Below are 27,524 nucleotides of genomic sequence, written 5' to 3'. Positions count from 1 at the left end.
TTAGAGCTTGAGAGACGCGTGGCCAACCACAACGGAGGAGACAAATCAAGCCCAAGCGTGATTGGTTGCCGTAGGGGCTGGGGGGGAAATCCCTCTTTCCCGTAGAGGTCCTAGGGAGGGGGCGGTGCATAACAAAAAAAGAAAAAAAGTAATGGCCATCTATTTGGGTCCTGAAGAAGGAGGGATAGCCTAAATCTCGTCGGAGTATCGTCGCTGTTATTGCGTTATTATCATTTTGGCACGTCCATTTGTCTGTTGAGTGATACCCAGTTGCGTGTTAACCGTTTCCCCCGCAGCTCGTTCGTTGCGCTCGGCTGCAGAACGGTTAATGGGCTGGCTGAACTTGGTGCCGCGTTTTAGGGTTAAAGCAGCCAAGCTAGCCACGCTAACGTTAGCTACTACCGCGGCTGCTGTGAGAGCCAACGTCTGGAAGGGCGTACGAGTTTAACGTTTTCTCCCCGAAGTCTCCACACGTTTCTGAGTTTAGTGCCGCGCGCTCGTCTTCTCTTTCTAAGCTAACCTGCCTCTCGTCAACATGGAGGGGACATACTTTGCAAGAGCATGAAGACGACGACTACGACGAACGACGACTAAAGAGGATTAAAAACAACTCGGTCTTGATGGGGAAAAGTTGAGCTGAGGTATGAAACTCGCACACACAGGAGGAATGTTAAGGTCGAGAGTTGAGTTGTTGTGATTTCAGTCGCTCGAGACTTTAGAAGAAACTGATTTAGCGCAGTTTCACTCTGTGGCTCTATCACGGTGTTTGTTCCCGCACTCAACGCTATATGATTACCCCTGAGTATGTACGTTGCTGTTGAAAATAGTTCAGCGTTACATAAACAAGAGTAACTGCAGGTCAGGTACTGTTGGAAAAGGCCCACTCAGTGACTTGCGTCTTGCACTTTTTTTTGCTTTTCTGTTAAACAGGATTAAGAACTTGGGATAAATTGAAGAAGGGTTTCACGTCTTACCTATTGTGCAAGGACATGCTAAAGCGTCAGGTGAGACCTTTCTTTCTCTTTTGTTTTTTAAATCATACTTTGCAATGTGCAATAGTATATTGGTACACTAAGAAATTATGCAACTTTGTTCATACGCAAAATTTCCCATAGTGTCTAGATGTTTTTTTTTTAACATGGACCCGAGTGATTATAAGTTAATTACCCCATGACAAGTTAAATAAATTTTCAGTGAAAGCGTCAGTAGTTTTTAAATTTTGGAAAGTTACCTAAATCAGTCACAGTCCCAAAACTAAGGTGTGTTTATATGCAAAAGTGAATATCAGGGTTACTTAAAATTTATTGTTATATGTCCCCATAAAAACTTTTACAGAGTGAAAATATTAATATTAAATTGCTGCTTTCTTATTCACCTTTAATAACAAACTGATATCAGCTGACATTTTATTGGCTCAATAAGAACATGATAAGATACTGAGAAGCTGCAGTGACTTGATGTACTTGGTGTACAATTCAGCTTTCCTGTCACATAGCTTACAGCTATAGTGTTCCTGTGCTACTACTGTTATGTGAGCATGGGAGCAGAATCCCTTTCACTGTAACACAACACATACTGCTTTCTGCTTGGCTGGAATTATTTATACTACTACACCTTAAGCACTCACATTAATAGTAATGGGGAATGGAGCCATTTAAGAATAATGACACCATTAATTAACACAAGCCTCCTGTCTCTTTCAAGTCTGAAATTTTAACAACCTTCTGCTCACAGGTTGCCTACCACTGTTCTTCATTTAACTAACTTATGGGTCCAGGTAAAACTAATAGCAAGGGGTATATATACTGCTTATTTTCCCAGTGGGCTCACATTTATCCATTTTTGATGAAAAAATGGGAGATACACACTTGTTCACTTTATTACATACATATAGCTGTAAATTCTATTCCAGGCCAATACACCAGCTCTTAGACATTTACAAAATTTCAGTTTTTGTAAATTTTGTCTAAGGTGATGATTCTACTTTATTATGTTTATTATGATGCCAGGTCTCTCTTGGAAATGGGGCAGGGATAGCTCAGTAGGTAAAGTGGTCGCCCCATGATCGGAAGGTCGGCGGTTCGAATCCACTTAACGGCTACCCTGAGGTACCCCTGAGCAAGGTACCGTCCCTACACACTGCTCCCCGGGCGCCTGCTTAGTGGGCTGCCCACTGCTTCACTGAGTGAATGGGTCAAATGCAGAGAAAAACAAGTAATTTTCCCATGGGGATCAATAAAGTATCCATTATTATTATTATTATTATTATTAAATGAGTTTTTAATCTCAGTGAAAATTTAACCTGGATAAATAAAGGACTAATAAAATAATTATAGAAATCAGAGTGGATTTTATTTCCACAAAATGTATGACTTCAATAGTAAACCTAAAATAGAAACTGTCCGCCTTTTGATGTCAACAGAAACTCAGAAGGTTGTAAAATTAGTGTTTTTGGATTAGACTGGATTTCTATTGAGTCTCTAATAAAGCAGCCTGTTAATGTATCAGCGTACACAACTCGCATTGTGAAATAAATGGTCTGTCTCTTTCCAGTGTCTTAACTAACATATTATTAATGATGTTCTGAATTCAAACAACTTGGAAATTTACTCAAGAACCGATATTATTTGGGTCAGGGCCTGAACTCAACCTAAATCAAGACAAACTAGGCTCGGTGACGTAAATCCTTTTTGTTGTAGGACTGAGCACAGACGGTTCGCGGGAAGCTACGAAAAGGGCCTGGTTTGTGTCATTATTTACAGTAACAGGTAGCAGGTTGTTTATGGAGGGGTATGCTGTGGTGATAGCACAACCCATTAGGTCTCCTACACACTGAAATACCCCAGCCCCCTCCTCTTTTTCATGACTAGGGTAATTGGTTGCTTCCTCTTACATGTGACCCTATAGAAAGAGAGAAGCTGCTGTGCTTTGCTGTGAAGACCCACTTATACGTACCTCTGCGCATGCACGCTTTTTGACACTTATGTTCTGTTGCCTGTAAGACTAATGAAATGTTAAGTTCTCACTAATGTCTTTGGGTCCTCTTTTACATCTTGTGGTTGATGCTTTCTAGGCCAGAAGCATCACACAGGTAACATGATGTATATGGAGCGCATCATGCTGAAATGAATTATTCCTGGAAAGCAAACTGTGTCATTGTTTTTAACTGGGGCAGTTTGCGTGTAGTGATTTGTTTGTTTGTTTGTTTTTTCCCTGTTTATTTTAGTATATAAATAGGTAACGTACAAAATTTTAATGGCATTGTACATTTCTTCACCTTTCAAAATCTGACTTCTTTATAGAAATACAAACAGTGAATTCTTTAAGTTTATGTCTTTTAATAGGACTATTTCCTGAATGAGAGAGAGCAGTTTATGGTGGTTATATAACCTGACATGTCGGCTAAGTGTTTTTGCATCCACCTCACCCACATGTCTGTAGTGTGTCCGGTTCTGTCCAGTTGGATTTTCTGCGTGTGTGACTCCGTGTGCTAGAGAATGTGCATTTTTCTGTCAAATTCAACATAGACATAAACAAGACTTTTGGTGTGTGTTTGAGTGGGCCTCTCCTTGCCTCGTCTCTTTCCCCTCCAGAGTCCAGCAAGGGGCCCAGCATAAGGGGGGCAGCCTGCCGTCACTGCAGCTCTCTCTCTCTCTCTCTCTCTCTCTCTCTCTCTCTCTCTCTCTCTCTCTCTCTCTCTCTCTCGTTACTGGCCAGCAGAGGGGCCTGGGTGTTGGGGGAGCGTGAGGTGGGGAGGGGGTTACAGAGACCATAGGGCTGGACACGGGACATGGGACCCCCCACCCTTTCCAACCCCAGTTTAGCCCATCCTGTGTGGGGCACGGGTCACCTTGTCATGTGCTATTACTGCAGCTGTAACATGCTCCCTGCGATTGTAGGAAAAGAGCATGAGATAGTCCCATGGAGGCTGCAGGAGGAAGAATGAGAGAGAGGCAAAGTGAATAGACAGGACTGGACCAGTCTGCTCAGCCGGTTGTTTAGCTGCATTACAGACTCTGGTTGTCTGCTTTGTTGTTGTTGTTAGGTCTACGTTGTCCGTTTTCTTTTTCTTTTTTTTCTTTTTCTTTTTTTGGGGGGGGGGGGGGGGGTTCTGTTGTTTTCTCTACACAGTTTCCTGCATTTATTTATTCATTATTTTTCCTAACTTAAGAGTTTTTAACATATATATAATCACAATCTGAGATTATATATCACTAATCTCAGATTGTGTTATTTTCAGACCCACCTTCCTTGTTCCTTCAGTTTCCTTTTTTCATTGTGTGTGTCCCCCCCCCCCAAAATGGTATTGTTGGCTTTACTCTATATACCTTTCTAAGCATGAGTCACAAGGCTGTGTATTTCCATTGTAGAACAGTCCTCTGTAGCCAGGGTCATTCCAGATCCAGTTTGTTTGATGTGTTAAGTACTCGTAGTGACCCAGCCTGAAGTATGCAGTAAAACTCATCGCCTATATTTTCTCCCTTTTCTCTCTAACTCCCTCAAAAACTCATCTTTGTCCCCCCCCCCCACCCCCCCCCCCCCACCCCCCTTCGTTGGTTTCTCTTTAACTGTATGTTTTTTTTCCCTTTAAGAAAAAGTTTTGGCAGAAGAGAACAATTTCAGATTCATTTGTGGGATTGCGTCATGTGATGTAGATGGAGCATGCACATTGGACTGTGGTGCAGGTCCTCCTCTAGTTTACACCCTCACACGCTCCATAGCAATCTCTCTCTTTCTTCCAGTACTGTTATAGGTCTGGATGTGATTCTGACTCTGACTCTTATGTGTTGGGATGTGGTCTGTAAGTTCATTGCTGACATTCTTGGGACGTGATGCCAGAGATTTTTATTTCCCGCTTTCCCCTCTCTCTTCTGTATATCTGGGTGCACTTAAAATGATCCCTTCTTGAAAACGCTGTCTGGGTCCTCCCTGTTACTTGCTTTGTTATATCCTGCCCTGTCCTCAATCACGGTTCATTTCAGCGTCCAGGCTCTAATGGCATCACTTAATTAGGTTTGTTAGATGGTGGGCATGGGTTGAGGGTGTGTTTTATAATCACTTGATATTGACTGAGATGAAAGTTAATCTAACATCTGGGCTGTGTTCCAAATCTTTTTCGCAGCTGAAGTGTTATTTATTTTTCTTCTGTAAGTAACAAGGGCACCTGACAATGAAAACCAATGACCACTCTCCTGTTTGGTAATCACATACTTGTGATGCAGCTGGAAATTCAATGGCAAGAAGAACAGAGGGAAAAAAGTTATCTTATGAGTGATTTTGGACTCTTGCCATGGTCCACATTGGCACTTATCCCTGTATGAATATTTCACAGCAGCTCACACTCCCTGTAGATCCAGTAAGTGTAGCAGAAACACACAGTTACAGATACCTAGAATCACACAGGGGTACACAAAGTGGTGCATTACTATATTAATAATCCTTCATGTTTATTGTGTTACTGCATGTCATATACTAGCTCTTAAGATGTCTGCTCTCTGTGTTCCTCAGATTAACACGATCTGTATTCAAGACATCATATTTGCATTGATTGACATCAAATGTCAACCTGTTAGAAGGTGTAGTTATAGAGGTGGTCATTTGGGACACAAGGATGTGTGTGGTGCAAACACTTTGCACTAATAAATGTGATGTGGTTGTTGCCATTTTCTGAAGAAATTATGCAGACTTTGGTGGGATATTCCTCCAAGTCCTCAGAGTTAAAATCCTGCCAGGTGTTCATTAATTAACATTTAATTAAATGATTTTCATGTGTTAAGGCAAATAAGGATACTCTGTTTTATTGCAAGATGTGATAAATTTTTTAAAATTAATTTATTTTATTTTTTTCGGGCACATTAATGCTAATTCAGACCAGACCACTCACAGTTCTAGACCATTTATCTTAAGAATTGATGAGCTGCTCAACTGCGAAGCATTAAGCATTTCGCAGACAATGCTGGTCTAACCTGGGACCAGTTATAGCATCAGTCTCTGGATTAGGGCTGTTCAATATAACGATATATATCGGATGACGATATAAAAACATCTATCGTTTCATTTTACGCTATCGTTTGTTTCGTGGTGTTGCAAAATAAACTGTTTACGGCAATATTTTTTCATCGTTTTGATGGTCACTGTAGTGGCTATATTAATTTCTTAAAGTTCTCGCTTTCTCTTATATTTAATATAACCACACTACAGACGGACAAGCGCCTGTTTTTATGGGTTGTCGTTAGCAACAACGATGGTAAAACCATCGCATGTCCGCTTGTTTATTTTCCACATAAACCTTTCACAATAAAGCTCAAGATCCTGTTGAGAATTTTCAAAAAAAAAGGAATCCCTTGAAAAAGTATGCAGAGTATTGACGGATGAGAAGCAAAAAAAGAGCCGTCAGGTGCTAAAAAATAAACCTTAGACTCAAACGTTAGAACAGGCTTTTCCCCGCAGCACGCTGTGTAATAAATACTCACAAAGAAAACGGCAGCCGTTACAACCTATGTCTAAAAATGTGTAGTTTCATGCATCGGTTAAAACACTCGACTCCAGGTACAAGACGCCCAGCTGGAAACACTTCACCTACCCGAGATTCACAGAATTTACAGAAAAGATTCAATTTTTTGTGATTTATATCGTTATCGGACGATAGATGTTTTATATCGGGATATGGGATTTTGGTCATATCGCACAGCCCTACTCTGGATTATGAGAAACATGTGTGTCATTTCAGCCATAACGTGAATAAATCAAAGGAGGAAAAGATGAGTCATTGCTCCACTGCATGTTAAGTAGCACTTGTTCTCCCTCAGCTGGTCTTTTGGGTTAAAAGACAGGGAACCTCCCTAGCCTCTCATCCAAAATTGGGGTAATGTCTTTATTTTGCAGCTTTCACCACCCAGTTAAAATGACATGCTAGAGTCAGTTTGTGGTACTGCGCATAATTACTGCGGCCCTCTTCTCTTGCTCATCCTCCACTGCCACTGTATGTCTGACCTCCGAGCTCCAGTCTTTCAGTACATTTTGCTTTTGCCTTTTTTTGTAATTTCATTTCATTTCAAGCAATTATTTCTAAAATGAGAGTTATTCAGTTGTGGAGAGAACAGTGCCAATGGTGCAAAAGAAGCTGCTTATAAGCTTTATAATCAATTTGTTTCTCGGTTTCTATCTCTGTATTAAGGAATTGATTAAAAGTTTTTGTTTTTCATATTTTGAATATTATTGGCTGTTGGATTGTTAGCAAAGACGTGAGGCCCTTGGGATATATATTTTTATGAATTTCTAGGACGTTTAATGATGAAGCAACATATAGTCAGATATATCAGTTAATAGCTGCCCTAGTTATCCTAACCGATCAGTAGAGAAACTTAGTCATCGGTGTGTGTATGCATACAACAACAGATACTAGCCAAATGAGCTCCTTGATTTTAAAATGAGAGTGAAGCAGGACCAGCAGAAATAAATCATACTCTAAATGTGATTCCAACACGAATAGCAAATTGCTTTTTCCCCCCTGATCCTTCTCAAGATGAGGGCCTGTCAAAGATGAGACATGTATTTATATTTAGCCAGTAGTTGAAGTGGCTTATGACTGTGTGTATTTTTAGTCAGCCTTTTAAATGACAAAAACAGGCTGTTTGCGTTGATCGCCGTCTTTGGGACAGTGCTGTGTGCCCGCTCCTCATAGTATTTATTTCTTCCTCATTTCCAAAACAGCAAGCAGGGTACAGTGGGCCATTGTGAGACACAGAGTCACATTGACAAAGAGGTCACCCCTCCTCTACTTGCTGTATATGTCTTTATCTCTTATTGCTCCAATACCCCCACATCTCCTTTCACTCTCTGGCCTGCTTCTCGTCTGCATCCTTCTTGTCCTACGAAACTCACTGCTCGCTTCTGTGGGATGGCATTTCCTCTTTATGAGTGCAAACAGCCATTCACAGGGAAATAGATGGGAACTCATCTAAATGATCCTTGTAGTTAGGTGTAACTGAAACATAAAGAAAGGGAAAAGATTTGTATCCTGTGATGTTCCCAACACCAAGATTAAACGAAGATTATGGAATCCAGCGGAAATTGTGCAACAACAAAACCGTTTGATGTTACACTGTTAAACCCATATTTTTGTACTTATGACTAAGTAGTGGTTTAGCAAAGGGCAAAGCTATGAATTTGTGCATGTACACTGCAACTACTGCTTTGGAGACAGACCACATTCAATAAACAACCCAGGCAGCATAAGAGATTCAAAGTATTTTAAATAAACCAGTGGAGGTGTCTAGATGAGCATGTCAGACTATAGTTTTCTTTTTCTTTTAGCTGAGGTAAACTTATCCCTGTTTGTACTAGTCATACGGCTGAGATGGGTGACCTTAATTGCCATCAGTACCACATAATTTCGCACAGAATATGTACAGCCTTCTGTGTCATTTACTGACTGTCCTTGTTTTACCTCCTCGTGTTCTTTTTATATTTAGAGCTTTTGCCACAAATATACAATACATTTCAAATTCATAGTAACTCCCTCTTTCTCAAGCCCTGCTTCATTTGATTTGCCAAGATGGCAGTCCTGATGCAAATCATAACATGAAATTATGTTGTCTTGTGCTTATTCTATGCACAATTGCTTAGCCTGTTCTTTAAAAGGGAGCGAATTGTAAGTAAACTTGTAGGAGGATAAAAGCAGCCTTAAAATTAAGATAAAATTAATCTATTTTTTTCCCCCTTAACATTTCTCCTTCTTTTCTGCCCTGGAAATTAAAAGAAAAGGATGAACATCAACTGCACCAGATCAAAAAAGAATAAAAATGGCTTCTATAAGATGGTAAACTGTGATGGAGGATGTAGCCAGCATGACATCACCCACTGGTTTGTGGACTCTAATGTTGAAGCCTAAGGCTGAGCACTGTGGCTCTTGCCTTGTGTTTTGAAACCAGACATCACAAGCAAGGGGATGATGTTGGGGTTTTTTGTTGTTGTTTGTTACATTTTTTTTTGTCTTTTTTCAGGCTAAATAGGACCATTATTTATAAAATGAAAAACAGCTTGTGTTCAGTAAAATTTGAAACAAATGATTATAACTATACACTCATTAGTATCATAAATCAAATGAGCATTTGGGTAATTTTTCTCAGATCTCTATTCAGTTGGCACTTTTGAAATGGCTTCATTGGCTTCATTGGCTGTGTCCATCGTTTATATACAGTAGGATAGTTTTTTTCCTTCTTCCTGCTAAGATAACAGCAGAGGCAACACGGTGATGTTTTTGAATAACTCGTGCAGCCATGTCATGGTTGATTAGATGCACCTTGTATGGAAAAAAGGTAAAAGCATTGCTAGACCGCCCCCGTCTCCAAAAGCACAACACTCTGCTCTGTGCATAATAACAGTGAAACAAGTAACACATTGACTTTCAGTTTATTCTAGTTCTTATGAACCCTTCGTCTATTGCAAGATATTCCCACCTAGTAACAAAAACAAGTATGCTAGAAAACACGAAGTTAAAATATAAGGATTTGAAAAATCTGACTTGGTTCTTTTGCAGTGCAAACTGGGCCTTGAATCCATTGTCAACTGCACACCTGTAAAGTTGTGTATCTGCACCTTTCAAGGCTGTGATAGTATTGCTTTGAAAAAAAATTGTCCTCCAGAAGATGGACTTTGACGTGATCATTTTGCCATGATGACAAACAGACTTATTCTGAAGGGGAAAACAATACCATCTACGCTGTTGCAGCACGTAATTGTGAAAACCTACATCACCTACACTGCAAGGTGAATGGTCAGATAAAAAACTTTTAAACTTTACTGTTTAACACTTGAGAGTTTTAGTGTAAATATATCAGAAATGCTTGGTGTAATGACTGTTTGGTAGGAACAGATTCGATTACTCAGGCATTTGTCAGTAGCAGCAGCTACACAAAAAAGTCAGTATATTACATACCGTAATTGTTGGGCTATAAGCTGCTACTTTTTGCACAAGCTTTGAACCCTGCGGCTTTTAGTCAGGTGCGGCTTTTCTATGGATTGTCCATGATTTTTGTGATATCGTAAGAGGATTTGTTTTGTTTGTTCCGCTGTTGTATGGCACTACGTTGCCTGGCGGAAGGGCATGTGATCAGACACACAGTATCGGGGTTCAAGAGTGGTATGTTGGTCACATGTCCGTCCGCCAGGCAACGTAGTGCCGTACGAAGTAGCGCGAAAAACAAACTTCAAAGTAGCGCTACGCGTTCAGTGGGAGGCGTGGATGATGAGCGGCGATAAACTTACGAAAAGCAAGTTATGCCCAACTCCACCAGTGGATTCTGACAGCGTGGAAAAGTGTGAAAACATCCACGATCACCAACGGATTTCGAAGGGCTGGACTGCTGCATGATGGAGAGGAGGACACCGCCACGGCCCTTCTGAGGGTGTTCAACTCTGACACTGACAACGAGGATTTCTTTGGTTTTGAAAGTGACAACGAAGGAGAGAAGCGGAGAGTGGATGACGAAGCCACCCTGAGCCTGTTCGTTTCCGACACTGGAGAAGAGGACTTGGGTGGTTTTAGTGCGCAGGAAGAAGAGAAAGATGGTGGTGAATGACTGACTTTTCTTCTTGTTAAAGCTGTGTCACTGCACCTGAGCCTAAAAGGTAGGCCGAATCTATTTTTCTGGTGTGCTGTAGGTTATTGTTATGTACTACATTTGTTACTCATTTATGAAGCACAGTACATGTTTCGCACTTGTAATTACCGGTACTTGTACATATACCTAAAAAGTTATGCAAATATTTACCCATAACTTGTTTTTCAAAATATTAATAAAAGTGTGTCGTTTGTGTCTCCAAACAGCCATCTCTTTCCTGACAATTCGCTTTGTGCATATTCTCTTACATATGATAAGTCAACATTGAAACACCTGCGGCTTTTAGTCAGGTGCAGCTAATGTATGTACAAAACAGGATTTTCCCCTGATTTTAGCTTGTGCGGCTAATATTCGGGTGCGCTTTGTAGTCCAGAAAATACGGTATGTAATTTTGAATTTGTTGTTTAGGGTATGAGGTCTGATAGCATTAATAGTTTTTCTCATATGTTATGGGAAAATGATTTAATATACTTTAATATAATTTAATTGAGGTTAATAAGGCTAGTACATACATGATACTCTGCACCAGGGCCCATTAAAGTCATCAAAAAGTAACCTGGAGATTTTTTGTTGTTGTTGTCAACTACACACAACTTTAACACCAAGATTTTCTTTGGGTTACTGCAGCCCAATGACAGTTTGAACTAATGCAGCGTCTTTATATTCTTCAATTATGAGGAAAATGTGATATTTGGACTGTTGCTGAAAATAACTTGAAACCATCTTGCAGTGGTTCAAATGATTTTTCCTTCATAAACTTGAATCAGCTAGTGCAGATGCTCACTTATTTGCTGTTCAGAAAAGCATTTATTCTAATAATGCTACAATAAGATCATATCAGGAGATTTAAGTAATTCAGAAATTTATACGGTCTAATCTAGAAAACCACACATCGATCCTGCAGCTGTGGGATGACCTGCTTAATGAAGAAGAAAGAAATCTGCAGTGTCTGAAAGTGCATTTTAAGAGTTGTGTGCGATTTAGCAATAATGGGATAGAGTAGGAGGAGCTGAGCTCCTGCACAGCTCTCAGCTCCACTGAGCTGCTGCCTGGTTTAACCCTACCTTTGAGTTAAATTACCATAGATTGTTTTGTTTTGTATAAATCTGTTACACTCACTGTTTGGTAAGATATAATGTGTCAGGAAACAAAGATGGGTGCACATCAACCCATTTTTCGTTTATCAATACCTAGCAGACAATTTTATTTTCAGTTGTTTCAGCGAGAAGATCCCATTACTTACTGCCGTGTGGGGGAAATTACAGTTCAATTTAAAGTTCAATCATTCGTTTTATTATGAAAATAATATTTTGCGTTGAGGCAAAGAAGAAAATCTGAGTCAGCAAAAATCGGTATCAGCAGTTTATAACTCCAAGAAAAAAAAAATCACTTAAGAAAACTGAAATCACTTTCTCTTTTGTTATATTTTATTGGCTTGAAATCTATCACAGGTTCTCCAGTAGTCATTTGGGAGTTGCTCCAAAATCAAGTCAGTCTCTGTAGACTACCATCATAAAATGAAAAAAGACAAAAACAGTGTGATAACAGGCTGCTAGGGAATCGGTTTTAGATGGCTGATTTCCACCGTCATAACAACGGTAATGTGGTCGTTTTGACTAATAAGTGTCCCGACTAGAGCAGTGTGATATGACCAAAAATATTTATCATGATATACATTTGAAAATTTGCGATAACGATATAACTGACGATATAATTGACACTAGACAAAATACTTTACAACTCCACAACTTTATTAGTGCAAAAAACCCCATCAATGTATTTTCACTTAAACAAGCAGCTGTTTTTTTTATGTGCATTAAAGTCATATAAAAATTTAACAGTGCAAATGCAAATTCCTTGCTGACAGTTTAACCAAAAGGCATTTCCAGTGGAAACTGGCCGACATATCCTCAGCATAACCATGTATAATATCCACAAAACTTAAAAAGAGGTATTACACACACAACACGGTAATATTATGTTGAAGCACAGTACGTATCACTCCACGAGGCGCCTGCCTAATATAGCCGTAATGCTCCAACAATCCATCAAGCGGTGCGGGTTCGTAGCTTAGCAAAGTCGCACTAAAACACTTGACAGATATTCGAGCACCATGTACCACATAAAATCGTTTCGAGGTCAGTAAACACAACCAGAATTCATACATAAGGCACATGGGATTATGAGGGGCACTGTCAATTTTCAGAAAAATTAAAGGATTGATTTTAAGTGTGCCATATTTTCCAAACAACACGGTAATAACGACGGCCTGCTAGCATGCGCTACCAAAAATAGTGCTTTGTTGTGTATCTGACGGATGAAAGCTAAACCAGTTCCACACCACTGAAGTTGCAGCATTTTTACAAACCAATTATGGTTCATCTGTTTCATTTAACGATCCACTATCGCTCTTCTCATTCTGCGTCGCCGACATGTGCGTATGTAAACAAAGGCACTGCGCATGCGCGTTTTACCCATATTCTGTCGCAATATGTCATTTTCCTATCGTTGCCCAAAATTACACTGGTATTACCGTGAACGGTATGATATAGCCCTAGCCCTAGTCCTGACACATGCAACGTTCTTCCCTTCTCTAGATAAAGTTGCTGAACTGTACCTCACAACCATGTTTGTGCTGTTGCTACCTTTTGGAGCATTAATAATGGACTTAGGTACCACATTTTATGTCTTGCTGTGTATACATATAATGTAGGACAAGCACATTCTAGCCTTTGTATTATTCTTCTACTTGGGACTAGAAGAATGAAGTATGCCTGTGCATTTCACCTGTTCAGTTTGTGGGTACAACTTGCTAAACGAGTTAGCACTTCGTTCTGATGTTTAAATATTGTAATTTCTGGCTCTCAAGAATATTGAGGAAACCAAAAGGTTAACTTTACAGCCTTTCACAAAAAAATGGTTAATGTCATTGTACAGAGTTATATCTTGCAATGTCCATAATGTCTTCTTTTACCCTTTGCCTCAACTCTGTAAGCAAATCAGTGTTATACTTTATACCACTGTAACACACAGTGTAGTATACTATTTTGCATGATTACCACAGTGACAGATTTGATTGATGGCAAGCGGCATACACACAATATGTATATCATTCAAGAGTGAGACGTTCAGTAGAAGCCCGAAGCTACAAAACTTGCCGCCTGGCTTTGCGTGCCCAATACTGGAATGACTACAGATCTGGTCTAATAACCTGATGCATTATTTAGAGCTCTCTCAATTCTACTGTGCATTTAGTGTAATGGCCTGTCAAGCCTGAATGCAATCACAGAAGGCTGACTTCAGTGATCATTTGATGATATAGTGAAGCAAATGGGCATTTTGGTTCACAGTGAGTAATGAGTGTGAATGTGTACTGGGAGTAGTTTTCCTGTGTTCAGTAGAACTTGTTTTATGTTTTGTGTGTGTGTTTTTGTTTTTTCTGTAAAGGTCTTTTCTCATTTATACTGGTCATAATTGTGTAATATTACATGACAGCACTCACAGCTTTGTGGTTCTTATACTAGACCCGTGAAAAGGATTATTATAAATTTTAATCAGCCATAGCATTGCTTTTTTCTGCTGAATCATGGAGTATTCTTGGTTTTTGATAATGTATCACGTTTCCAAATACCAGCAGGACTTCTAAAGGCTTTTTTTTTTAATGACTGTATGTGAGAAAGATCAGCACCACGAGACCCCCCCAGGGACATTGCATTGCCTGGATGTGATTTCTTTGTTTAGGAGTTAGTCCTTCCATCTACTGGCACTGCAAAACTACCAGAGGATATAACTTTTATAACACATACCTATGAGAATTTTAGGGGCAAAGATTGCAACAACATAAGGTTAACCCAGGTGGTATATGCATCTGTGGATTTGTTTGGTTTGCTTTGGAAACAGCCTCTTCAAATGTGTTTTGGGTCATTCTGGTGTTTGCAAACAAAATCCGGAATCCTGGCCAGCAAGGGTAATGCTCATTATTTTGGATACATGGAGCCCCAGTGCTTGAAATGTAAAACCTATGTTCATTTATATTTTCATCATCTGGATATCAAGCATAGCCATGTAATAAATAACCTGGGGGCACTGTCACATAGACATGAATTTTGTTAATGTTTGGTCATATGATTGATGATTAGCGCAGCTTTATAGGCCAACAGTCTCTGAAGGACCTTTGAGACAACTTGTTTACTTTGCACTCAGAAAGAAAGGGATGTGAGAAAGGGGAGGTGGGAAAAGAAACACAAGCTATGCACTGAGACGACAGAGAACAACAAGAGTTTAGGCACACCCTGCCTAGTCTGTCACTATAGACTAGTTGGAATAACAAAACAGGGTCGCCACAGTATTCGTAGAAGCTTTTTCACAGCCAGTATTGTGTGATGGTAAATACTCTCCAGCTTTCACACAAAACTACTCCATTTTAGTCTAGGTATAACTATTTTCTTATGTAGGATGCGAAACATTGCTCAGTTTTCTTTATATCACCTCGCTGGGGCTCACTGTTTCAGAAGCGAGGCTGAAAAGTCTGAAAAGTTGTCTGTTGTCTGCCTGTGGTCTGTTGTTTATCAGACGTTTGTGTGACCATCTGCTGAATTGGCTAAACAAATATTTGTTGACAAGTCTTACTGTACCATAGCACATATTCCTGGTTAAGGCATGTGGTCTCTGTTGAAGCTACTGTAGACACTTGATGCATGCAAAGAACAAGGGCAATGACTAGACCCTCTGTTTTATTCTGCTTTTGACCTTTTGTTGTAATGAAGACTAAACGTCCTTAATGAAATTGGACCAGGAGTTAGACCTTCATTTAACAAAACACCATTAATATTCACAGTTGAACTAACAGAAAAGCAACAAAAGTCGCTGAGACTTTTGGGCTGAATATTGTTTCTTAATTACCTGTGAATGATAAAGGACTCCGTCAAACTTTTTTATTATTCAGGTATGTCAGTGGCTGTTTTTCTTTTCTTTTCTTTAGGGTTTTTTTTTGTTTGTTTGTTTTTTTAAGGAAGAGGGTTACTGGTTTACTTACCCTCCCTTTCCTTCACACACTTTAATCATTTTATCTCACTTTAACTGTAGAGTGCACGCAAAAAAAGAAATAAGAAAGAAGCTTTGTGAAAAAGACAGTCATCGGTTGTTCATGAGGATTCTAGCCTTGTGGTGACATGTAGTTTTTTCTTCTCCTCAGAGTCAAATTACAGAGATTCAGCATTTTGAAGTTTAACAAGTTTTTTTTGTTGGTTTTTTTATATTCAATTCATATGTCTTCATTTTTTCTCCTTGGACAAAAACATAGAATTAATTTTCCCTGCAGAGAGTAGGATGAGGTGTTGCAGTCCTAAAAAAAAAGGGCCAAAGATTAAATTTAAAAAAACAAAGTGTTTCACTTTTTACAATCAAATAATTGAGAGACAATTAAAAATCTGACAGTGGAACTTTATTTTTATTATCTGTGTTCTCAAATATGTAGTGTTGTGCATCAGTGTAAAAAATTAAATTAAATTATTAAGTAATATAAACATAATCAAATATCAAATCAAATATAATCAAAGTTTATCTATGCACATAAATGATGGAATTTAAAGCCATGCAGAAATTACAAGTTGAAAGCAATGCAAGAATTAAAGAATAAAAGTGCACAAAATGTAAAAGCAGATTCTGTATCTGAAATTCAACAGTCCCTTTAAACTGCTACATCTTTAGCTGACTTTTGAAGAAATTCACTCATTGGGCAGATCTTACAGATCCAGGTAGAGAATTCAACAGATCAGGTGCCTCAGCCTGAATAGCTGCACCACCCCGGGTCCTTAGCTGGTTGTTGGGCAAGCGTGTCGATTTTTCTTTTCTTTCTTTTCTTTTTTTTCTTGTGTGTGTGTGTGTGTGTTAATTGTTGCATACAGTTTCTACAGTGTTGTTTACTGTGTCTTTTTGTTTCCCCTTTTCCTCCTTTGATTTCATCTCTCTTTTTAGTGATGGAGCCCACGGTTGTGAGTACGTCCACTGTGGCCGCTGATGAGTTCGATAGGAATGTGCCACGAATCTGTGGTGTTTGTGGCGACAAAGCCACTGGCTTCCACTTCAACGCCATGACCTGTGAGGGCTGCAAGGGCTTTTTCAGGTACAAAAATTGATGGTTTTAATTTTCGCCTGTGCAGATATAACGTTTGTGTGGCCAGCAGAAAAAAAAAAGCTCAAAATGATTGGAAAATATTCCATAAGTTACTGACACATGTACACACAAGTTGCATATATAATGGCTACTCAGATGCTTATATTATGATATATACAGTGGGGCAAAAAAGTATTTAGTCAGCCACCGATTGTGCAAGTTCCCCCACCTAAAATGATGACAGAGGTCAGTAATTTGCACCAGAGGTACACTTCAACTGTGAGAGACAGAATGTGAAAAAAAATCCATGAATCCACATGGTAGGATTTGTAAAGAATTTATTCGTAAATCAGGGTGGAAAATAAGTATTTGGTCAATAACAAAAATACAACTCAATACTTTGTAACATAACCTTTGTTGGCAATAACAGAGGTCAAACGTTTACTATAGGTCTTTACCAGGTTTGCACACACAGTAGCTGGTATTTTGGCCCATTCCTCCATGCAGATCTTCTCGAGAGCAGTGATGTTTTGGGGCTGTCGCCGAGCAACACGGACTTTCAACTCCCGCCACAGATTTTCTATGGGGTTGAGGTCTGGAGACTGGCTAGGCCACTCCAGGACTTTCAAATGCTTCTTACGGAGCCACTCCTTTGTTGCCCGGGCGGTGTGTTTTGGATCATTGTCATGTTGGAAGACCCAGCCTCGTTTCATCTTCAAAGTTCTCACTGATGGAAGGAGGTTTTGGCTCAAAATCTCACGATACATGGCCCCATTCATTCTGTCCTTAACACGGATCAGTCGTCCTGTCCCCTTGGCAGAAAAACAGCCCCATAGCATGATGTTTCCACCCCCATGTTTCACAGTAGGTATGGTGTTCTTGGGATGCAACTCAGTATTCTTCTTCCTCCAAACACGACGAGTTGAGTTTATACCAAAAAGTTCTACTTTGGTTTCATCTGACCACATGACATTCTCCCAATCCTCTGCTGTATCATCCATGTGCTCTCTGGCAAACTTCAGACGGGCCTGGACATGCACTGGCTTCAGCAGCGGAACACGTCTGGCACTGCGGGATTTGATTCCCTGCCGTTGTAGTGTGTTACTGATGGTGACCTTTGTTACTTTGGTCCCAGCTCTCTGCAGGTCATTCACCAGGTCCCCCCGTGTGGTTCTGGGATCTTTGCTCACCGTTCTCATGATCATTTTGACCCCACGGGATGAGATCTTGCGTGGAGCCCCAGATCGAGGGAGATTATCAGTGGTCTTGTATGTCTTCCATTTTCTGATGATTGCTCCCACAGTTGATTTTTTTCACACCAAGCTGCTTGCCTATTGTAGATTCACTCTCCCCAGTCTGGTGCAGGTCTACAATACTTTTCCTGGTGTCCTTCGAAAGCTCTTTGGTCTTGGCCATGGCGGAATTTGGAGTCTGACTGTTTGAGGCTGTGGACAGGTGTCTTTTATACAGATGATGAGTTCAAACAGGTGCCATTCATACAGGTAACGAGTGGGGGACAGAAAAGCTTCTTACAGAAGACGTTACAGGTCTGTGAGAGTCAGAGATTTTCCTTGTTTGAGGTGACCAAATACTTATTTTCCACCCTAATTTACGAATAAATTCTTTACAAATCCTACCATGTGAATTCATGGATTTTTTTTCACATCCTGTCTCTCACAGTTGAAGTGTACCTCTGGTGCAAATTACTGACCTCTGTCATCATTTTAAGTGGGGGAACTTGCACAATCGGTGGCTGACTAAATACTTTTTTGCCCCACTGTATGTATTATGATATAAAGTATAGTCGCTGCCCACAGCTTCTCACACACACACACACACCAGCTGACAGCATTCGTGTCCACACTAATGCTCGGCAGCAGGCCGAGAATACAAACGAGCCCATTCCTGTATTTAATGTCTTGGCTACTCCTTGCTCATTGATACAGACATGAGTTTCCAATTTCTCCAAAGACGAAACTGGAGCAAGTCATGATTTTGTGCCAGGCTTGTGTGTGTGTGTGTGTGTGTGTGTTTGATGTGTCCGTGCAGTTCCGCCTGTTTCTCTCAGCAGTGTTGATATATATAACGGGAGGGGAGGGGGAAAAAAAGACGGATGTTTAATAATCTCCTTCCTCGGCTCGCTGATGGCCCTTGTTTGAACTTTCACGAAGCACGTGTTTTTGCTCACATCTGTGTATACATTTTCATACATAAATGTCCATTACCGAGTAAATCATTGTGCCTTGCATCACCGTTTGTCAGGACAAATTTTTGTCCCGTAGATTGCCTTTGACTTACTTTTAGTCAGTCTCAGACTTGAAGGTCAAAAATATTTATCTGGGTCTGATGGCCTAGATAAAGTATGTTGAGCAAGCAATAGTCAGTTTATGTTGTTGATTTTCTAAGAAGTCAGTAATAAAAAGCACGTGAGGCTACCAGATGGAGGAGGTCGTTGACGGTGTGTAACTAGACACAGTATATACAGAACTTTTACTTTTACTTTTAATTCAGAAATAAAATATAAAATGTTTAATATAAAATCTAAAATTTCTTGCACTCATTTATACACTAAATGGCCATTTTATTAGGCATGCCTATAAAATCTAATGCAGTCAAGTGCAACAACTCTGCCATCCAGAGGTTATATTAGATTTTCTCGACAGGGTCATAAAAATTGTAAGGATTTTTTTTCTTAAATGACCTGTACAGTAGCATTACAGCTGATAATAACTAATAACGAGAAAGAGTATGGATTTGTGAAGCCTTGGAGAAAAAAGATGAACAGAAATACTAACTGCAGTTACTTTCTATGTTAATGTCCCAAAAAGCTATTTATTTATTTATCTATCTGCAGTTAAAGCAGAGACGCTTAAACACCACAGTCAATATGTCTTAATAGGCAGATATGAAGTATGTGGACTGAGGTGATTGCTCAAGAATAATCATCGAGTATCGAGGCAGGCATTCATTTTTTCCCCATTTGATGTTTTTTTTGTTTGTTTGTTGTTAATTAATTGTTATGTTATTCTAAAAGCTTAATACTTCTTCTGTTATCAAGTTGAAAACTGATATTCCCAGCACCCTTTGATTATAATCCGAGGAACCTTTCTCTCAGGGAAATGATAAGAAGTCAACAAAGATCTTTGAATTTGCAGATTCTCACTTGACTGACAGGAAATCGTATTGCACGTGCCCCCTCTGCACTAAAGAGTAGCAGCACCTGTGACCCCCGTAGTGGTCATGGGTATATTCCGCCATGTATGTTTAATATTATGTTGTGAAAGAAACAGACCACCGATGCTGTTCTTAACAGTGTTGTAAATCATTTATTGTTTCAGTAGCCCCAGCATCAGTGTTCTAACCTGGCAAAATGACAGATGTCAGTTTTTTCCCAACATCCAGTTACCACAACCTGTGCTGCTGTAATTTATTTATGAAGCTTCTCCATTTTGTTTTTGTTGGAGATGATTCTGCTGTCTTCTAGTGTTATTATTCAGGTCATTACATTTAATCAATCTGCCCTTCCACCTTCTTAAATACAGCTGTTTTTAAATTGCACAAAGACGGTAACCTGTTTAGTCAGCATTTTTATTATTCGGTATCTTTTATTTATTTATGTAAAAGACGGGGGAAAAGTACAGAATTTCTTGATGTCTTGTAATTCTCTCAAAATAATTTGTCAAAAGGTTTCCACATTGCCTTAGCAGTTGAATTCAGCCAAACACTTTTAAGGTTCTTCTTCTCTTTCTCTTTAAAAATAAATAAATAAATAAATGTTGTATTAATTTAATTCTTTGATTTTTATTTTTGTGCGCTAACAGACTTCATTATGTTTGTATTTTAATATACTGTGTAATGTGTACAATATATTTAGGCGCAGTATGAAGCGCAAGGCCACCTTCACATGTCCCTTTAACGGCAGTTGCACCATCACCAAGGACAACAGGCGCCACTGCCAGGCATGCCGCCTCAAACGGTGTGTGGACATTGGCATGATGAAAGAGTGTAAGTATGACAGGTCACCCATTTGTCTTCAGTTACTGGCCCAACCCGCATATGTAGGTGGATTCAATTTGGGTTCAGATTGCAGTTCTAATAAACCAGGTTATTAATTATTGAAGTCAAATCATTTCTATTTAAATGGCACATAAAACAAAAAAACAACAAAAGTTGACCTAAAATGCTTTCCAATTGAGCTATTAACATTTTAAAAAGATACATAGAAAGCATAAAAGCCACAAAAAGAAACAAAATAATTAAGATTAAAAGCATAAATTACAATAATTATATAAATAAATAAATAAATAAAACTTCTCTTATTAAAAAACAATCAGTTTTTTTCTTCTTTCTTGAAATAACTGCATAGCACATGGGCTTGAAAATGAAGCCACAAGCCTTTGTTCCCTGGATGCCGGACCTCACACCAATCCAGGATATAATGTTGGAATCCCGGACCGCCCAAGACCGACTTCCTACTTTGAAAAATGTACACATTGTGTACAGATTTGTGTGTTAGATACATTAAAGCATTCTTGTTTCTTTTTATTGAATTCACAGTAAAATGTACACATGTGGTGTTTGCTACCATGGGGGCTTGCTGTCCTGCTTGTAACCATTATGTAATGTTTGGTCTGAGGTCAAGTATCTCTGGGTCTTTGCTCCTTTAGTGTTTACATATTTCATTTGAACTAACAGTTCCTCCTCACATTGTGTACAGTAAGTATACTCCATGTGAAGTTTAAACACCTAATGTACCGTCTAGCCAGGGTTCTTCTTTCCACACACTGCTGTTTGTTTTTATAGTCTGTAAATAGCAGATATGTGTTTTCTTCTCTTCTGCTAATATCCGGATATTGTCCAAGTCTCTCCCTGCCAACCAAATGTCCCACTCCCTCCTCCAATAAAAAAAAAAGTTTCTTGTAGCGGCAACAACACTTCACTTTATTGCATGTGAACAGGAGCCAGTGTCGTTGCTGTTGCTGTTAAAAGTGAAAAAACAAAACAAAACCAGCAGCATGTTGTTGAGAGCCAGTTCTCTCTCTGCCTCTCTCTCTGTTTCTGTGAGCTAATTCAGTGGCTTGAACAACAAGGAGCGGACAGAACAAAGACAATGCATTCAGTTGTTCAGTGCAGCAGGGGTCTCCATATGGACCCATCCCCAGCCTTTCTCTTCCTCCAGAGAACAACAGACACCCTTTACCCAGCACAACATTGACATAGCTGTCAACACAATGTAGCACTCAAATCCAGACTGAAAAGCTTTAAAAGTGGTGTACCTTAGAACTTCTGTTACTATAACTTTTTATACATTTCTTCATTTTTCCCAGTTTAACCCCAGATATTTCCTATTCTTTCTTTGCATTAATGTTGTCTTTGTATATGTGTATGAGCTTAACTGTCATGCAAAGAATTTATTTGTGCACTTTTCTTCTCTTTTGCTGACAATTCTCACACTTTCTCTCGATTTTCCCTATCCAGTCATTCTGACAGATGAGGAAGTGCAGAGGAAGAAGGACCTGATTCAGCGGAGGAAGGATGAGGAGGCACAGCGCGAAGCGGAGAAAGAGGCACGGCGACCCAGACTCACCGAAGAACAGAGTCAGATCATTGCCACGCTGGTGGAGGCTCACCATAAAACATATGACGACTCCTATTCTGACTTCGGCCAATTTAGGGTTTGTGTCTTCATCAAATTAACATCATCCAGTCAAACATAGTTCACCTTATTTTACCATAATGGTTTTAAATTGATTATTGATTAATGAAACCCTAACCCAGTTTACATAAAAGTTTGGATTATTTTACAGCAGAAAAATAGCGTACTTTTAGATCAAATGCTTGTCTATTTTTTAATTTTTGCTGCGTGAAACCTTTACATGTGCCCTTTTCTCCTGTCTAGCCCCCTGTGCGTGAGGGCCCAGTGACACGAAGCGCTAGCAGAGCTGCCTCTCTCCACTCCCTGTCTGATGCCTCCTCTGATTCTTTCAGTCACTCTCCAGGTAAAATTCACATTCTGTGAAGACTTCGCTGGCAATCAAGTGAAAGCAGTGTCTTTCCAAAAACGAGAAAAAGGCTACAATTATAAGATATTAAAGCAGAAATTACTAATGGCTTGCAGTCAGAAAACACCCTTTTTCCCCCTCTTTCTGGTAGACATGTTTTGGGAAAATTACTAAGAGTGAACACCTGACTTGGAAAAGGATTTCATTTTCCAGTTCAGTTATTTTCACGTTAACTTATATAATCTGCTTTACTGGGAATTCAGTGGAAATCGTGTGAATTACCTGCACTCCTCAGACACCTGGCTTCTCAGTTCATTACTGCATATGTCAGTAATGGTGTGAGCACAGCAAGGGTCATGTGCCTTAGCACCGGCACACAGCAGAGACGGATAGCTCAAAACAACCACAGCAAGCTCTGAAGCTTCCTATGTTCTCGGAGTTGCACTCAGAGGATATTCAGCGCACTTCCTGTTAGCTTAAAGTCGTAAAGCTTCACCAACAAGCCCTCTCTGTTTTCACAACTGCTTTATCTCTGAGTGCATATTCACACTGAAATGGTGTGAAATTGTTGCATGCCGTCATGTGACCACTTTACTCTTCTTGCTTCATGTTTGATCTCTTTCTTTCCCCCCCCCTCTCTCTGCTCTCTGTGTTATGATCACTGCAGAGTCAGTTGACACCAAAATGACTTTCAACAACCTGCTGATGATGTACCAGGATCAGGGCAGCAGTCCTGACTCCAGTGAAGAAGAAGGCTCCAGCTTTTCTATGCTGCCCCATCTGGCTGACCTGGTCTCCTATAGTATTCAGAAGGTCATCGGCTTTGCCAAGATGATTCCCGGTTTCAGGTACATGCGTGCACTCTGACTGATGTCAGTCAAAAGAATCAAGAGTGTTTTCTGATTAACCTGACTCCAAGGCCTTTAGTGCAGCCAAAAAATGTTCTTAGTAATTATAAAACGATGTTAAAATGTCAAGAAAGGCTAATTAAATTAGAATAATTACTAAATAACATTACAATAATTGACATCTGACCAATTTTGTTTTTAGGTTGCTGATTTTTTTTTTCCATTTATTCATCTGTGTGTCTCATGGCAGACAGTAAAGTCACTGACAGGAAGAAAAGAGATTTTAAAATGTTCTTGATTTTTTTTTTAGCAGTTTGGTATCCTTCACATTCCAAACTGTATGTGAAGCAGTTTCGTCACATACCAAACAATAACAATAATAATATTTATATTTATAACGAGGTGCAATAATAATTAATGTGCAATAATAACAGTGTGCAATACACATACACTTATTCTTCTTTTTTATACTAAGTTAATATACTGTGTTGTGTTGTTTGTTGCGTTGTGATGTGTCATATTGTGTCGTGTTGTGTTATATGTAGTGCCGACGTAGGACAGTTTTCCAATTTCATTGTACTACTGTACTATGCATGACTGTGCAATGACAATAAAGAGTTATCTTATCTATCTTATCTTAGGTGTGCGTCCGTGTGTGTGGCTCTCATTAGAATAGTAAAGCATATGCAGCTCTAGAAAAATCTAATCCTTTATTTGAGCCATTTGTATGTATTAATGCTATTTCTTAAATTTGTAAACTCAGTAACGTATTGTATTATTTAAATAGTTTAGTCTGTTACTGTCTTCGAGGAACTGTAACCCACATAATTTCCTTAGGGATTAATATATATTCTGATTCTGATTGCTTAAATGTGCTTTTGCGATCTCTCTTTACGTATTCTTTATTTGCTTGTCTCAGTGACACTTTACCTAAATTGGTGTTGAGGACTTTGTACTTGTTTTTTTTCTGCCTGATTTGTTGTTGTGGCATAGTGATGGCTTTGGGCCAAAGGCCATAGATTACACAGATTGTGTACTGTACTCTGTCTGCTTACTTGAGTAAACGAAATCCAGTTTCACAAAAACAATTTTAAAAGAATTTTATTACAGTGGAAATGATTTTCTTATGACTATGAGTGAAACCTCTTTGAGGAGTAGCAAGCACAGTATCGAGGACAAGCCTATATCTAAGCTTATCAGTTTCTTTTATCTATGCTGGCATGTTTTTTTTTCTGGCAGTTCTCATTGCAAAACAGTAATGTCAAACACATAGCAGAGGAGCTTTTACACAGCTGAGTCACATGCAGGCAGGCAGGCATATTTTCTTTTCTACTCTTTTCTACTTGTTTGGACTAAGATAGTAAAACGGTTGTTGAACCTGAAAACCTGTGTAGGTGTGCTATTATGATCAGGAATCAGTAAGGGAGTCATTATAGAGTCAGATCTATGAGCAATCTTCATTTTCATGTACATTTTAAAACAATTATTTTCATGTTTCCATAACTACGGATTTTCAGTCATGATATCAGCATAGAGTTAATGAATAGTTATTTATTTATAAAATAATTAACAAAACCAAAACAGATGATTTGTGAGATGCACACAAAGTTAACAGATTGTGATAGTTTGGGGTTGTTGTTTTTTTTGGTGGTTTCTACAGTAATCTGTACAGGATCAGAGGGACCTTTTAATAAAGACACATATCACTAAGTCATGTCTTACTCCATTGACACAGATTGAACTAGTTGCCTTCTACAAGGGTACTACTTCAAAACTATACAGAAAAATATTTGGAGAGGGATAGAACAGCAAAATGGCAATCTGTCTTTAATGGGGCAGCCATTTGAACCTTGAAAGGTGCTTTACTGATTACTGAAGTTCACACATGGGTGCCAAACATTTTCAAGAATGTGCTAGACTGTGCAACAAAAAGGAAACCAAAATTGAAAAGGCAAATTTCACTTCACTTTTTTTAAATTAGTAAAAGTCTGAGCTAATAAAACTGCTAAATTTGCCAACTTATCTACCTATATACTATATATGTTACCTATGGATGCTGCCCCCTTCTGCAGTCCTGTAAATAGCAAATGTATTTTCATGATTTCTTCAGTCCCTAGTGCAGAATAGATAAATAACTTATTGATTATACCATCCTTAGTATTAATTCCTGGATCTCCTTTCATACCAGGTTATGTTGGGCACCTCCAGGAAAAACTGATTTATCTTATTTTATTTTTTTCTTTCTAAACACATAGAATAAATTACATGTCTACAAAAACAAATTTAGAATGGCTGAGCAGGGTCCCACCTTCCACACTTAAAACTCTCTCCTTGTGTTTACGTTGACAAATCCACAGTGTTTCGTGGGGTCAAGGCTGAAACGAGTCAGGGCCCGTATTTCCTGGAAGTTGTCATTGCTCTGTTTCCTTCTGTAGAGAGCTGACTGCAGAGGACCAGATTGCTCTGCTCAAGTCCAGTGCCATTGAGGTGATCATGCTGCGTTCAAATCAAAGCTTCAACCTGGAAGACATGTCCTGGAGCTGTGGTGGACCTGACTTTAAATATCAGATCAGTGACGTCACCAAAGGTCAGTCCAAACATCAGTCTAAATGCTGCCATGTTTACTGCTGTAAGGACAAAAGAAAGACAGTGTTGAGATCTGCCTACTGGTGTTTTATGAATTTTAGTTGGGGTTTTCTTTGTTATATATAATTGTGTGTCTTCTCATTTGCATGCAAAATTTAGCTTTGCTGTTTCTTATTAGTCTGTACAACGAGCCTAATTCAACTTTGGTAATTAGGCAATTGTGCGAGCCAGAAATTGCCGGGTTTTAGTGTAAACAAAGCTGAGAATGAAAATGAAGTCTTAACAAGAATTGGTTGTATTTCTTTGATCGCCTATTTTCACTGAAATGAGTTGTAGGTTACACATTTTAATGGCATGGTTCTCTTCTGCAGCGGGACACACTCTGGAGCTGTTGGAGCCGCTGGTAAAGTTCCAGGTGGGACTGAAGAAGCTCAACCTGCAAGAGGAGGAGCACGTGCTGCTGATGGCCATCTGTCTGCTTTCTCCAGGTAGTGTAGGTGTGGAGAAAGGACTGTAGAAGGAATGATTTGAGTATAGAGGTGTATCCTTCTTGCAACAGAAAATATTTGAAACATTGTTGCCAACTTTGCTATTATTTGTGCATATGTCCACTTGATTATATAAAAGTGACAAGCAGCACAAAGCTTTTAAACGAATTATGACTGGATCCTCTGCTTGTTCTTCAGTATGCTAGTTCACAATAAACACAAATGATATAATCCTTTCTGACAGTTAGATTTCAAAAGCTATTTTCTGTTCCCTAACATCAAACCACTGAGTCTCTTCCCCCCTCCCTCATTGCAGACCGCCCAGGTGTGCAGGATCATGCACGGATCGAAGCCCTGCAAGACCGACTGTCGGAGACTCTGCAAGCCTACATCAGGCTTCACCACCCGGGAGGGAGGCTGCTCTACGCCAAGATGATCCAAAAGCTGGCCGACCTGCGAAGTCTTAACGAGGAGCACTCCAAACAGTACCGCTCACTGTCCTTTCAGCCGGAGCACAGCATGCAGCTCACTCCACTGGTGCTGGAGGTGTTTGGCAGTGAAGTCTCCTAGAAGCAATCTCCGAACCTCAGTTGGTCGGGGAGGAAGCTGGCGGCAAGACCCCAGTAGGTAGAGAAAAACAGAGAGAGGGGAGCTGAGAATGTCCTGGTTGGACTAGATGCAGGTGTGGTGTATGAAGCAAATGAAAAAGAGAAAGTAAATTGTGTGTGTGCGTGTCTGCGTGTCTGCGCACGTGAGTGCGAGTGCGACTGCATGTGTGTGTGGATTCCCATATAAAGAAGTCTGTCTTGGTGTAGAGGCCAAGATTGTGCAGGAGAGCAAGCAGATATGAAGAGATAGAG

General features: G+C 39.5%; 1 protein-coding gene across 3 annotated transcripts; it reads left to right on the top strand.

The window, feature by feature from the left end:
- The first annotated feature begins 126 nt into the window (after positions 1–126).
- On the top strand, positions 127–27,524 carry LOC113022716 (vitamin D3 receptor B). Of its 3 annotated transcripts, XM_080301369.1 has the most exons (11): positions 127–641; positions 931–1,004; positions 2,010–2,123; positions 16,602–16,749; positions 20,615–20,745; positions 22,219–22,415; positions 22,640–22,739; positions 23,410–23,590; positions 26,026–26,177; positions 26,548–26,664; positions 26,981–27,524. In XM_080301369.1, the coding sequence occupies exons 4-11, from the start codon at positions 16,604–16,606 to the stop codon at positions 27,232–27,234; spliced, it is 1,278 nt and encodes a 425-aa protein (XP_080157495.1). In that variant the 5' UTR covers positions 127–641; positions 931–1,004; positions 2,010–2,123; positions 16,602–16,603; the 3' UTR covers positions 27,235–27,524. The 3 variants fall into 3 exon arrangements, with proteins under 3 accessions (XP_080157495.1, XP_026024209.1, XP_080157496.1); XM_026168424.2 differs by lacking the exon at positions 2,010–2,123; XM_080301370.1 differs by lacking the exons at positions 127–641; positions 931–1,004; positions 2,010–2,123 and having other exon boundaries at positions 16,427–16,749.

This window comes from Astatotilapia calliptera, chromosome 5 (genome assembly GCF_964374335.1).
Source record: "Astatotilapia calliptera chromosome 5, fAstCal68.1, whole genome shotgun sequence".
Classification (NCBI taxonomy): domain Eukaryota; kingdom Metazoa; phylum Chordata; class Actinopteri; order Cichliformes; family Cichlidae; genus Astatotilapia; species Astatotilapia calliptera.
This window is presented reverse-complemented; position numbering and strand designations above follow the sequence as displayed.

What these genes read in the sequence shown, in the direction of transcription:
- LOC113022716 (XM_026168424.2), top strand. Translation starts at nt 16,604, where the DNA reads ATGGAGCCCACGGTTGTGAGTACGTCCACTGTGGCCGCTGATGAGTTC. An exon ending in CTGACTTCGGCCAATTTAGG is followed by an intron (nt 22,416 to 22,639) that starts GTTTGTGTCTTC and finishes TCTCCTGTCTAG; the next exon opens with CCCCCTGTGCGTGAGGGCCC. An exon ending in TTCTTTCAGTCACTCTCCAG is followed by an intron (nt 22,740 to 23,409) that starts GTAAAATTCACA and finishes TGATCACTGCAG; the next exon opens with AGTCAGTTGACACCAAAATG.